At 46.4% G+C, this 13,326-nt stretch overlaps 1 protein-coding gene and 1 long non-coding RNA gene across 7 annotated transcripts in view; one reads left to right on the forward strand and one right to left on the reverse strand.

Moving 5' to 3' along the window:
• itpr1b (inositol 1,4,5-trisphosphate receptor, type 1b) overlaps window positions 1–13,326 on the forward strand; it is a 65,138-nt gene that overhangs the window by 8,310 nt on the left and 43,502 nt on the right. For all 6 annotated transcript variants that reach the window (XR_014766567.1, XM_084704805.1, XM_084704807.1 and 3 more), the window contains exons 4-19: window positions 2,198–2,313; window positions 2,561–2,647; window positions 3,533–3,691; window positions 6,048–6,146; window positions 6,597–6,680; window positions 6,775–6,921; window positions 7,024–7,119; window positions 7,304–7,348; window positions 7,531–7,560; window positions 8,127–8,281; window positions 10,758–10,857; window positions 10,996–11,156; window positions 11,902–12,043; window positions 12,169–12,327; window positions 12,415–12,587; window positions 13,094–13,213. Coding sequence is in view for 5 of the 6 variants with exons in the window: in XM_084704805.1 (XP_084560931.1) it covers window positions 2,198–2,313; window positions 2,561–2,647; window positions 3,533–3,691; window positions 6,048–6,146; window positions 6,597–6,680; window positions 6,775–6,921; window positions 7,024–7,119; window positions 7,304–7,348; window positions 7,531–7,560; window positions 8,127–8,281; window positions 10,758–10,857; window positions 10,996–11,156; window positions 11,902–12,043; window positions 12,169–12,327; window positions 12,415–12,587; window positions 13,094–13,213 (1,873 nt within the window). In the remaining variant the exon portion in view is untranslated. The remainder of the gene's footprint in view (window positions 1–2,197; window positions 2,314–2,560; window positions 2,648–3,532; window positions 3,692–6,047; window positions 6,147–6,596; window positions 6,681–6,774; window positions 6,922–7,023; window positions 7,120–7,303; window positions 7,349–7,530; window positions 7,561–8,126; window positions 8,282–10,757; window positions 10,858–10,995; window positions 11,157–11,901; window positions 12,044–12,168; window positions 12,328–12,414; window positions 12,588–13,093; window positions 13,214–13,326) is intronic.
• LOC146272984 (uncharacterized) lies at window positions 5,525–7,363 on the reverse strand. Its single transcript, XR_014766568.1, has 2 exons — window positions 7,108–7,363; window positions 5,525–6,906 (listed from the first exon to the last, which is right to left on the reverse strand). It is a non-coding gene; the product is annotated as an uncharacterized LOC146272984 (long non-coding RNA).

The raw sequence follows: 13,326 nt of genomic DNA on the forward strand, positions 1-13,326 counted from the left end.
CCTAGTAAAAACTCACTGCAGGGAATTGAAGGATGACTGCCCACTTGCTTTCAACAGTTGGTACAGCGGATTCAATAATAACAGGGGAACAGATGCATAGTAGGGTTGTTCCTCTACCTTTATCTCCTGTAACGTAAGCAGGCTTAACATCCGTTAGATATTTAGGGCTGTGCTTGCTCTCAAAGAAACACACTGAGCCTGGCCGGAGTGTAATCAATACTAGACTGACTTGCTGAGAGAAAGAGGATTCTGCTATTTTGTTTTGTTTTTACAGTGTTATATTTATGTTTTAATATACCACTGTGACAGTTTGATGATACAATTCTGTTGGTTTTCTGTAGAAAAAAAAGCATTCCAGTTTGAAGGAGTAGAAGAAAAAGGGGATTATCCTATCTGTAACTGACCTAAGCAAATTCAATGCAAAACCGCATTCTGTGCTATAGCGTCATCAGCTATACTTTCATCAGCGGTGTTTTACATTCCTTGGACAACTACATAATATGTGGAAACTGTTCATGGCTGTCAAGCCAGAGGAATTTTGGAGCTCTGAGTTTAAAGAAGCTTAGATTAAATATAGCTTCCAACAAAAAGTGCACTCTTTTGTTGAGTAACCAAAGACACACTGCAGACCATAGTAAATAATGAGTTCTAATCATTCATTTTGTGGTCCATCAGTTCCAAAGCCATGTCTTCAACATGACCCCAGGCTCTCTGGAGACCTCAGCATCCCCCCAGGCCTTATGAATATGAGGAGGGTTTTCTTGAACCAGCCAAGCCCACCTGCCTTCTCTCCAGGCAGCCAAGGCCCTGCAGCAGCCTGCTTGAGACTCACCACTACAGCGCTTCATCCCTGCCTGAGCAGAGGGAACGTCTACCGAGTCTAAATCCTAAGACGCCTGACAAGTATTAATAGCCTGTTTAAGCTGTTTAAAAGGCCTGATTTCCAAGGAGCTTGAACACATTTGAAACCTTTGCTTCGTCCTGTCTGATCTGCTGTGGAACAGGAATGGCTTTGGTGTAATGCTTGTCACAAAGGTGTGTTGGCTTGAGGAGATGTTGGCTTGTAGAGACAGGGAGAGATCATGTAGGCCAGACTATTGCAAGGTTTCCCGCAGCACTTTTCAGTTGAGGCGGCCGCCTAAGCAACACACGCCTGCCGCCTTAACTACGTTGTTGTCGTTGTCGTAAAAACAATAAAATAATTTAATAGCGATATCCAACGTTTTACTCTGTCCTGTTTTTTCCCCTCCATTCCAAACCATGACCAACGCCAGTCTCCCTTCTCTGCAGAACGCATTAGTCCCCCCCCCCCCCGCATTAGTCTACCGCACAAACTACCCCCCCCGGTCTGAGGGCAAACCCCACCCTACCACCTTAACGAACACATTTTCTGCGGGAAACCCTGTATTGCATTCACAGACACTTCTCAGAGATCCTTTAGAATGTTGTCAGCCCTTGTCCTCTTGTCCTATTCTCCTTCACCCCATTTCTCTTTCCTCTTCACTCCAGAAACCCACTTTCTTTCCCTTCACTCTTTTTTTCATCCTGGCCTCCCACTGCCCCATTTTTCTCCTCCAGTCTTCACCCCCCCCCCCCCTCTCCTGTACTCTGTCTGTCTCTCAAGACAGCTCAGCCCTGGACGCTGTGGCATTGACCGACTTTTCCACAGCGCTCCCCAGGATGGTTATTTTTAACTCTGTCACAGATAATCAGGTCCCCCTCTGGTAGCTCTCAGATGGCCTTGGAGCCTGTGGCGGAGGACTACGTTCTCCATCATGTTCGTGTCACGGACCTGATTTATCATTGTCATGCCGTTCCCTGCAGTGTGTGGTGCGGACCTCAATCGTTCTAGATCAATACATTAACCTACTGGAGAATCTTGAGGGTTCGTCACCATCCCAGCTCTGTTGTGTGTTGGCTGTGGCCTGAGCTGTAAATTGTGCCATCTCTGATCGCATTGCCAAACCTGTCATCATTCCTTACACTTATAATCGACCCAGTGATTCATTCATCATTCCCCAAGGTTGTCTCCTATAGGGAGTGTGCCGTATGCCTGAACCACAGGCTGATGGACAAGTGAAGAACACAAGCCAGGAGCAGGGAGGGGACTGGCTCAGACAGATGAGGAACACTGTTACTAGTGATACATCATTGGGTTCCAATCCATGTCCTGTTTTTGTTTCCGTTCCCTCTCCAGACTGCCTGTTCAAGCTGTGCCCCATGAACAGGTACTCTGCACAGAAACAGTTCTGGAAGGCAGCGAAGCCCGGAGGGAACAGCACCACTGACACGGTCCTCCTCAACAAGCTCCACGTGAGTCTCCTCACACCTCCAGCCTCACCCCCTGCATCTGTCCTGCCAAGCACACCCAGACGCTAGTAAAGCCTTCTGCATTGATCCAAGGACACCAGGGCACCAGTGCACATTCTGTCCCTTTAAACCGTCCTCCCTGAAATCAATGATGTGGGGATTTTAGACACTTGCAATGTCTGACTGTACTTGTCTTGAAAAGAAAAGAAAAAAACGTGTTTGACATTTGTACCTCCTGTCTGTGTTTCAGCATGCTGCTGATCTGGAGAAGAAGCAGAATGAATCCGAGAATCGAAAGCTGCTAGGAACTGTTATCCAGTATGGAAATGTCATTCAGGTATGACAGGGGGGAGGCCCTGGTCATTAGCTGTCCAGGGGATGTATGAGTGTGACTGGCACACTGAGGCACTCATAATGCTGTGCATAATGCTGGATCTGAACAGCAACAAACCTGGGATTAACATTGACGACGGATACAGTATGGACTCTACTGTGTGAGTTGGTGTCAGGTGGTAAACTTCAATGCGAGTTCACATGGTGCCACAAAAGGTTGAGGCTGGAGGGTTGTGAAGGCTTGCGGGTGGAAAGGGGATTTAGGGCACCCGGGCTGTCATGCTGTGCCACTCTCCCAGTGGTGGATGATCAAGGCTGTCAGGATGTGGGTAGAGCACCTGGAAGTAGAGCACACTGAAAACACAGTGACACCATTCATATATTTAGAAACGTCCTCTAAAAAATGTAATTTGTTACTTCTTCAAGTCCCTGCTCTCTCCCCCAAAACCAGCTTTATGTCGTTGTTAAGAAATGAACCGTGCAGTGGGTAATTTAGACACAAAAATCTGTGTGATTCCTCTGGGCAAAATCTTTAGCAGTGAAGGTCATGAGAACCATATCTGAACCAAGTATTCAAAAATTCCTGTGTGTGTGCGTGTGGGGGGGAGAAGTATTTCTGCCCTTACACTTGATGTCTCATTCCTTTGGGATATCAAAACATGTGGACTGTGCCAGTCTTTGACTTCTATTCACCTCAGTCTGTTCATTCAGATGTGTTATTCTATTGACACAACAAACACACAGATTGTGTCTTCCAAGTGTTAAAACACATCTTAAACATAACTTTAATTTGTTATAGTCTATATGAAATCCTCCAGTCTTGTGAACAACATGTCTGTAAACCAGGTGGTACCTTTATAGGTAAATGACTTATCTCTTCATGTTCCAGCTGCTGCACCTGAAAAGTAACAAGTACCTGACGGTGAACAAGCGTCTGCCTGCCCTGCTGGAGAAGAACGCCATGAGGGTGACTCTGGACTCCGCCGGCAACGAGGGCTCCTGGTTCTACATCCACCCCTTCTACAAGCTGCGTTCCCTGGGAGACAGTGTAAGTGTCCACTAGGCTTGGGAACCGAAACTCCCTTCCAAATTAGAAACCGATAAGAAAGTTCCCGGTTCCGAGTATCCCCCCCCTAATTTAATTTTAGTTCTGCTTATCGGTTCTTACTCCACATATCTGCAACGACATGTGTGGACGTGTATCTGCCAGGATCTATTGTAGGTGACTACGTCATACATCAACACACAACAGCCATTTGTTTAGACACAAGCTGGCATGCTTTACGTACTGTCACAACAACAGTGTGAAAAAATAGACAGTGAAAAGTGGGCTTTCAATGTAACTCGGAAACAAAAATAATTGCTACACCAACTTGACACATCGAGCCGATTCTTAACTGACAAGACAGCTGACATTAATTATTACAGTAGTTGTTTTGGTCAGTGGAAGTCTGGTTGTGTAGCTGCCAAGCTAAGATTAGGATGTCCTAGCATTCTGATGAATTCAGATTTGTAAAATCACCTCAGCCCAAATTACGGTATCAAAAGCAAGTTCATACACCTTTATTTTTACATGGTGTTACTCTCTTGACTTACATCTGTTCACTCATTTCTAACAAGCGAGTCAGCTATTTATTCAATGCAGAACTTCCCAACTGCCTTGGAGAATTGTTTTACTGTTGGCTACTTCAGTGTGGCCAAGAAGAATGTCATAGCTACAGAGATTGGGTATCGTTTGAATTTGATCAATTCTGAATGCAAAGTGAATTACTGGTTAATTTCTAATCAGGGGGCATTTTGAGGCGGACTGCGGGAGCGGGGAGTTTAAACAAGGCCACATGCAAATGAACATGCTGATGCTGCACTATTGTATTGGCCATAGAGCTGAACATATGCTTCATATCTAGACAGCTGGTCTAGGAAGTGTTAAACATGAGCTTTATAGGTGTGTTAAAGTCTATGTATATGTCCTACTGACATGTTAGTGCATCTCAGGCTTGATCTATTCGAAAGGAAACGTCAACCACTAACAACTGAGACAAACCACAAACATGGAAAAGTGCTTTCAAACGTGATCCGTGGTCCCAGCTGCCATTCCTTGGTGCTGGAGGAGCCCAGCTCTCTAAGCAGAGCTGAACTGTATTCATCTTTTGCATATCCTCTGTTGTTGACGTTTTCGTTTTGCTTTTTGGTATGGTTCGGTTACAGGCAGGTGTTGTGCACTGCATTGAATGCACTAGAGTTTGCATATTGCTTCCATTGCCGCTTGGGCATTCTGAATGTTCAGAACGAAGATATTTTTTGTTGCCTAAACATTTTTCCTCCTTTTTTCACCTTTTGGGGATTGAAACAAGGAATCGATTAGAACCGGAACTGATAAGCAGAACCGTTATCGGAATCGATTAAATTAAAACGATACCCAACCCTACTGTCCATCCTAGCTGTGGTGGAGGTCAGAGGTCAATGGTCTCGAACCCCCGACATCATGCTGTGCTTTTCACACTTGCAACATGGGTATATAGGCATATCGCAAAATTAAGGAGCTGATCATGATAGATACATTCTACACGGTGTCCTGTATTTGTATCATGTTATATTGTGTTGGTCTAACATTGTGTGACTACTAAGGTCAAATCCCTTTTGCTCTCAGACATCGAGGGAGGAAATGTGATTAGGAGAAGAACAGATAGAGATCTCAGTGAGTTCATTTAAAGCTCCTGGCTTCAATGATCTCTGCAAAGACCATTAACTAAGGGATCTCAGGGATAGGACACTAAGCCTTTTGGACTAAAATAGAATCAGTTGGGAGTTGCATATATCTGGCATGTCAAGCAAGTCATTGCTAAAAAATACAATTAAAATATAGCACAACAGCCCTGGAGAAGTGATACTTTTTTAATCAAAAAGCTTTATTGGGGATTGTAACTGATCCATCTCAAGTTAGAAATGGGCAATGTCTAAAATGCTCCCTATTGCTTGAAGGCTGTTATAGTAGCTGACAAATACACCACGTTCTATGATTCCATCACAACATGTATGACACATAATAAATGCCCAGAACTGCCGGTATTCATTTGGAGAACTGACGTAGGAAAATGACTTCATGCTTTGCATGGACCCTCAATGTTGTTAACAGGAACTCTGTGTTTATTGTGGAGCTGCAACTTCCACCTTGTTATCCTGCCACAGCTGTTCTCTTAAGCTAATGTTGGGACTAGTGCCAAAGGTTGAGGTGATGTTTTGAATAGTTTATCTTGAAGGGCACTTTACCTCTGCTGCAGACTGTACTGACGCATCACTTCCTGTCCAGGACTGTGTAACCGCTCCCCTGGGTCCAGTGTGACTGTTAGATATCACCCTCCGGATGACACTAATGGAAAGTATGTGTTTGTGGGTTTCTTTAGGTGGTGATAGGGGACAAAGTGGTCCTTAACCCTGTGAATGCTGGACAGCCCCTGCATGCTAGCAGCCACCAGCTGGTTGACAACCCAGGATGCAATGAGGTACATGAACGGTGGATTTTCAGGAGCCTGCTTGTCGATTTGCATGTGTAGCAGAAGGCATCTCCGTTTTTTAACACCTGCATCTTTCACTTCCTTTGTTAACCGTTACCATTCCTTTCTTAAGGTTCACCTTTGGTTCACTTACTTGAATACACTTACACTGTACATTATTACCATTGTGCCTCACATTCAATATCCTTGTTCTCATGGTGATAAAATGAAATTGCCACATTTAATTGGCTGTGACCTTGCTCATAATCTAATGTACTGGGAGTTTATTTACTTTGGCTTAATGCTCAGCATGAATAAAAAAATATTACTCTAAACTTTTCATCTCTTGAGATGCACAGACATTATCACTTGAAGTAAATCCCTAATCTACCAGACTAGAAACGTAGTTAAGAGTCCCTGTGTCTACGTATCACCCATCCTCCTCCTCTCTCTCTCCAGGTGAACTCTGTAAACTGCAACACCAGCTGGAAGGTTGTTCTGTTCATGAAATGGAGTGACAACAAGGAGACCATCCTGAAAGGGGTAGGCGCTCTTCGGAGAAGGAGGACTTCCATGGAAGAACGCAGCATGTTCCATGGATGGATGTGGATAGCAGTGTCTTTTTCTTTGCGTTCAGGGTGACGTGGTGAGGTTGTTCCACGCTGAGCAGGAGAAGTTCCTCACGTGTGACGACCACAGGAAGAAACAGTACGTCTTCCTCAGGACCACCGGCCGCCAGTCTGCCACCTCCGCCACCAGCAGCAAAGCACTGTGGGAAATTGAGGTCAGCAAAGGAGTTGGAAAGCAGAAGCTGTCTCCATATGTGTTTTACTTGTATGGTTAGTCCAGATAAGGAGAAGCGTTCTCTATGGCTCTGCTACTGTAGGTGGTGCACCATGACCCTTGTCGAGGAGGCGCTGGTTACTGGAACAGCCTGTTCAGGTTCAAACACCTGGCCACAGGATCGTACCTGGCTGCTGAGGTGAGTGAGGTGTGTGTGCCTCCCGTGGGTGGACCTCTCCCTTCTCTGCTCCATCTGCATCCATATCCCAGGAGCACCCAATCACAACATAGCTGTTCTGCTGGTGGCCAATAGGAAGGCCTCCTCCTCACAGTGCGTCCCTAACAGCGAAGAAGCCCCCTTTAACATGTGTGTCTGCCAACAGGTGAATCCAGACTATGAAGAGGAGAGCAGAGAGCAGCGGTCCTCAGTAAGTCAGCCTCCCCCTCTCCCCCCCTCCCCCCCTCCCCCCTCCCCCCTCCCCCCCTCTCCCCCCTCTCCCCCCTCCCCCCTCTACCCTGCTGTTTTAGTGGGGTACATACAGTTAGCAGTGTCTGTTGCTAACCTTTGGCTGAACTTCTAAACTCTGGTGGATCTTGTCTCCCTGTCTAGGTGGTGGACTTTGTTCCCTTTAACTTCCAGGTACTGTCTCTGTGTACTCTGTGTGTATTTGTCCTTCATCATCTCCAGTGTTCATTGTTTGATGGATAACGGATATTTTGAGGGGATCTGAGCTTGGAGAAAAAGAAAACTGCCTTTGTTTTCTTCCTCTGCTTGTAAACAAATGGTAGTTAGAAACAACATTTAAATGTCACCACTGGGTGTCATCATTTCATCTTTATAGTGCATGTGATACTGAATTTCACCTACAGATGCCAGTGTCGTTCTATTTATTGCTGGTCGAGCTATGTACTTCACTTTTCTGAGTGGAATATACTATAGGGTGTTCTATTTGCATTCTTTTATGCAACAGTGTTTTGAGCATTACACAGCTGACTTAGGTGAACTCAGTGACCATATAGTTACTTGTCACATCAAGTCAAAAGTTACAGTCCTGTTGTGCGGTCGATCAATGTGTACGATTACATCAGCGGAAATAGGCACACTGTATGTACTATGCAATACATACAAGTCACACTGTGCCAATCAGGGCCGTCAAATGCACCAATTGATTTTTCCCCCATTCACTGTGTCTTTTCTCTCCCCAGCTGGACTCAGAACACGAGGCTCTGCGAGGGCGTCTGCGGACCCCACAGGAGAGGGTCATGTACACACTGGTCTCTGTCCCCGACGGCATGGACATCTCCTCCATCTTTGAGCTGGACCCTACCACCCTGAGAGGGGGGGACGCCCTAGTGCCCAGGTACAGTACACAGCCAGACAGCCTTTCCTCTCTCCAAATGGGGATTTCTTCTCCCTGCTGGATCTGGCCTGTGTTTTTCTAAGGGCACCCGCATATGAGTCAGGGTTTCCTCTCAGTAGTTAATGGTCCTATACCCGATCCCCGTCATGTCATAATGTGGACCTGGGTCAGGCTGGCTCAGGGGAAGCTGTGGGAGCTTCTGTCCTGCTGACTGTCTGCAGGGAAAACGTGTTGCTGATGGGCAGCTGCGAAATGACAAGCTGCTGTTCACTGATGAGATCACCCTTGACACCTTCCATTGATTTCCTGTCTGGTAATGAAATGGCCCTCTGTTGGCATGCCAGGGGACCAGCTAGAGGTTGTCAGGCAGAGAGAGTCAAGGCCCCAGGGAGTCTGTTTCCATGGAGGGTTAGCAGAGACAAATCTGCATTTGATGCGTTTTTTTTTTTGTTGTCGTTTTTTTTCTTAGTCAGATAAGATCATAATCTCACTGAGTCAATCGGAAGAAAACTCTTTCAGCACTTGAGTGGGTGTAGTTTACCACTTCAAACACCTGTTGTGTATGCGATCTGACGACAGCAATCTGATGGTGTTACGGTTGAACCAAGAAACCATGGAGACCATGGTGTATTTTTGCTGGATGGGTTGCAATAGAGATGAGATGTTGCATGAGGGCCTGCCCCCACGCCTCATCATCCCCTGCCAGTCATTCTGGGGGATTCAAGGGGACAATTCTGAGCTGTGGCTACGATTTTGTCAGGAAACAATGTAATCTGTATGAGTATTCTACTGTACAACAATAACTGCAAATAACAATATTTTAGGGTTTCCCGCAGAAAATGTGTGTGTGTGTGTGGGGGGGGGGGGCGGGGGGCAACTTTATTGACGATACAATACTGTCTCGTGTACCTTATTGCTTCAATACACCCTATTATTTAATAATATGGCTATGGTGTACATTTGTAAAGTTGTCAACTTTACAATTATTCTTAGGTATAAATGTAGGGTGGGATGGTAAGGACATGTCCCCACCAATGTTAGGAAACATGTAATTGTCCCCACCAATAATTACGAATCTAAACATATTTTTTTCATTCTTTTAACATTTTCTGTTCCACAATTGGTTAGCCTAATGAAGGGAGATTGCCGTTTTGGAATGGAAGGGAGAAAACAGGACAGAGTAACACGGCTGATATCACTATTAATTAAATATTTAATATATATTAAATATAAAAAAATAAAACATATTTTTTCTTTACAACGTAGTTAAGGCGGCAGGCGTGTGTTGCTTAGGTGGCCGCCTTTACTGTAAAGTGCTGCGGGAAACCCTGTATTTAAACGTTTTGATATTAGGGACCAGCTAGGCTTGACCCTTTTTCTCAAGGCCAAGTATAGAAAAACAGGCTTTCGTTTTGAAGTGACCATGGCTAACGACTGGGTTCTCATTTCAGTCTGTACTAGTACACTTCATCTCTTTTTATTGTTAGCAACAAAAAAAGTTGTTTCAGAGTGTGCTACATGGAAATAATGTTTTTTATAAGTCAGTTATCTTGATTGTTTGATCTAGAACTTCCTAGTGTGTATAAAGGTGAATGTGCCATGTGAGAAAAGCTCTCATGCCAGTCTAAATGTAGCTGTCACGCCTGTTCGTATTTGATCTCATCTGCTCAGTTTTTCTCATGTCATCCCCGCTTGGTGGTGGAGAGGGAATGTTGTTTAATAATTACAGGGCTGCGATTGTCTCTGACACCACCATCAGATAAGACCTCACTGTAGTACACTGTAACCTGTATTGAGTCACGTCCTCAGGTGCGTGCCTGCTCTTGCTGAGAGCCCAACGCGCTTCCACTCTCCCCCCCCCCCCACACACACACACACACCCCTAACCACTCACACCTGAAATAACCTTTGGTTCCCGGTACACTGACAGGCTCGAGGTGTCAGAGTAATCAGTGCTTCTGGTGAGCGTTGAGAATCCAAAGCTAAGCTTGTTATACCCAGTGGATGATTATGTAACCCTGCCAATAATACAGCCTGTCCAGTGTCTATGCCATCTACTACAGAAGATGTAAACACACGCACACGCTCGTGGTTAGAGAGTCACTTTAGTTGGCGGAGGGAGGGCTTTGATCGGGCCCATCTGTGCTCCTCCGTAATGGCAGCAAGGGTACTTGACTGGAAAACAAGACGTGTGTGAATGTGCAGGGCCAGGTGTCTTGTTCCTGGCCCAGATGCAGGTCATGTTTCCAAGCCTCTTGTAAAACATCACCGTTTTTTGCTTGTCACACAAGAATCCGGTCACGTGGCTCGACAATAAGAGTGTGTTGAGAGGTGAATACCGAGGCCTTCCCTGTTCACGCTAAAACACCACTGCCACATGTGAACAACAGTATGAACACAAGCCAGACTTGCCATTCAAGTTAGTGTGAAGTTGTTGTGACGCTCCCCTGAGGGTCTTTCTCCTGTGTTCTCTCAGGAGCTCCTTTGTGAGGCTCAGACACCTGTGCACCAACACATGGGTCCACAGCACCAACAACCCCATCGACAAGGAGGAGGAGAAGCCCGTTATGTTACGGGTGAGTGGCTGAGCAGGACTTCCTCCTGCCGTTGTTTACATGCAGGCACACACAAACAGTCTCATCTACCGTAAGCATGTGAACTATCATGTGAATGGGGAACTTGATTTATTGAAGAATGTTTCCTTTTCTTTTTAGATTGGCACATCAGCAGTTAAGGAAGATAAAGAGGCTTTTGCCATTGTGCCAGTCCCCCCGGCTGAAGTCCGAGATTTAGACTTTGCCAACGATGCTAGTAAAGTCTTGGCATCTATAGCTGGCAAGCTGGAGAAGGGCACTATCACCCAGAACGAGAGGAGGTATGAATGAAAGAAAGAAAGAAAGGCAGCTGTTGGCCTCACGTACTGTACTGTAACATCCACATGCCTTTTACTGTAGGCGAACCGTTTTTTTTGCAGTAGAAAATAGGAAAAGATCTCCAAACGTTTTTAAGTAGATATGTTTGGGAGTTCTTCCTGACTGTCTTCCAGGTATCTTGGTAGAGCTAGGCTAACATCCCTGTGTCCTCCAGGTATCTTGGTAGAGCTAGGCTAACATCCCTGTGTCCTCCAGGTATCTTGGTAGAGCTAGGCTAACGGCCCTGTGTCCTCCAGGTATCTTGGTAGAGCTAGGCTAACGGCCCTGTGTCCTCCAGGTATCTTGGTAGAGCTAGGCTAACGGCCCTATGTCTTCCAGGTATCTTGGTAGAGCTAGGCTAACATCCCTGTGTCCTCCAGGTATCTTGGTAGAGCTAGGCTAACATCCCTGTGTCCTCCAGGTATCTTGGTAGAGCTAGGCTAACATCCCTGTGTCCTCCAGGTATCTTGGTAGAGCTAGGCTAACATCCCTGTGTCCTCCAGGTATCTTGGTAGAGCTAGGCTAACATCCCTGTGTCCTCCAGGTATCTTGGTAGAGCTAGGCTAACGGCCCTGTGTCTTCCAGGTATCTCGGTAGAGCTAGGCTAACGGCCCTGTGTCCTCCAGGTATCTTGGTAGAGCTAGGCTAACATCCCTGTGTCCTCCAGGTATCTTGGTAGAGCTAGGCTAACGGCCCTGTGTCCTCCAGGTTCGTGACCAAGCTGCTGGAGGACCTGGTCTTCTTCGTGGTGGACATCCCCAACAGTGGCCAGGATGTTCTGGAAATCATGGTGAACAAGCCCAACAGGGAGAGACAGAAACTGATGAGGGAGCAAAACATCCTGAAACAGGTACAGCCGGCCTCACACACAGACGGAGCTCAACACACCCTACAGGCCTTGGAGACTGTTGGACTATCATGCACATATACATAGTACTGTATACCATCTGGTTCAATTCCAACTGTCCCCTGCAGATCTTCAAACTGCTGCAGGCTCCCTTCACAGACAGTGGGGACGGTCCTATGCTGCGTCTGGAGGAGCTGGGCGACCAGCGCCACGCCCCCTTCAGGCACATCTGCCGGCTGTGCTACCGGGTGCTGCGACACTCCCAGCAGGACTACAGGAAGAACCAGGTACCCGGCTCTTCTCCAGGTTTCACCACTGGACCTTCTGGTCCTGAGAGCTCGTATTGAGCCGTAGCTCTCCGCTCTCTCCTGCAGGAGTACATAGCCAAGCAGTTTCGCTTCATGCAGAAGCAGATAGGCTACGACGTGCTGGCTGAGGACACCATCACAGCCCTGCTCCACAACAACCGCAAGCTGCTGGAGAAACACATCACCGCTGCCGAGATCGACACCTTTGTCAGTCTGGTCAGGAAGAACCGAGAGCCCAGGTGAGCCTTCGAGGAGGTGGAGATTGGTTCGCAGCCTGGCACCAAAGACTGGCACAGTGACAAAGTCATTTGTGGGCAGTTTGGGTACCGATTTGTTTGTGTAAACAGAAGCCAGGGAATGTTTGCAGATGTAGATTTATTCAGATATATGTGTGGGAGTATCAGTGGAGGTGTTTGTGTAGGACTGGCTCTAGAGGGAATAGTGTGAGCTGGTATTGAACTTCTACCTTGTCTAGTGTTGTTGATGATATGGAAGCCATGCTGACCCAGAGACCTGAATAAAGAAGGCCTTTACAGGTTGATGGCGTTTCAGACCTGGCATGGGAATATACCTGGGCCTTGATCCACCAGTTTCCAGTAGGACACAGTACAGGCCTCAGGCACAAGCAGGCCACAAGCAGCGATGCAGTAATTGAGGAGACCCTCATTTGGTCATTCACTACTCACAGTTTGCTCAGCATGTGACTCATAAAGATTGCCCTGTTTTCCCCATCCCATGTGCCCAGGTTTCTGGACTACCTGTCAGACCTGTGTGTGTCCATGAACAAGTCCATACCTGTGACTCAAGAACTCATCTGTAATGCAGTTCTGGACCCCAGCAACGCCGACATCCTCATTGAGACCAAGTTAGCCCTGATAAAATGACTACCCTTTAGTCTGATTTGCTCTTTGTTTTTCTATTTTTTTTAAAGTTACTAAATATTCAACTATTTCAGTACTGTAATTTTCGGTGTGGATT

The sequence above is a fragment of the Hypomesus nipponensis genome, chromosome 9 (genome assembly GCF_054491055.1).
Source record: "Hypomesus nipponensis isolate SF chromosome 9, ASM5449105v1, whole genome shotgun sequence".
Classification (NCBI taxonomy): domain Eukaryota; kingdom Metazoa; phylum Chordata; class Actinopteri; order Osmeriformes; family Osmeridae; genus Hypomesus; species Hypomesus nipponensis.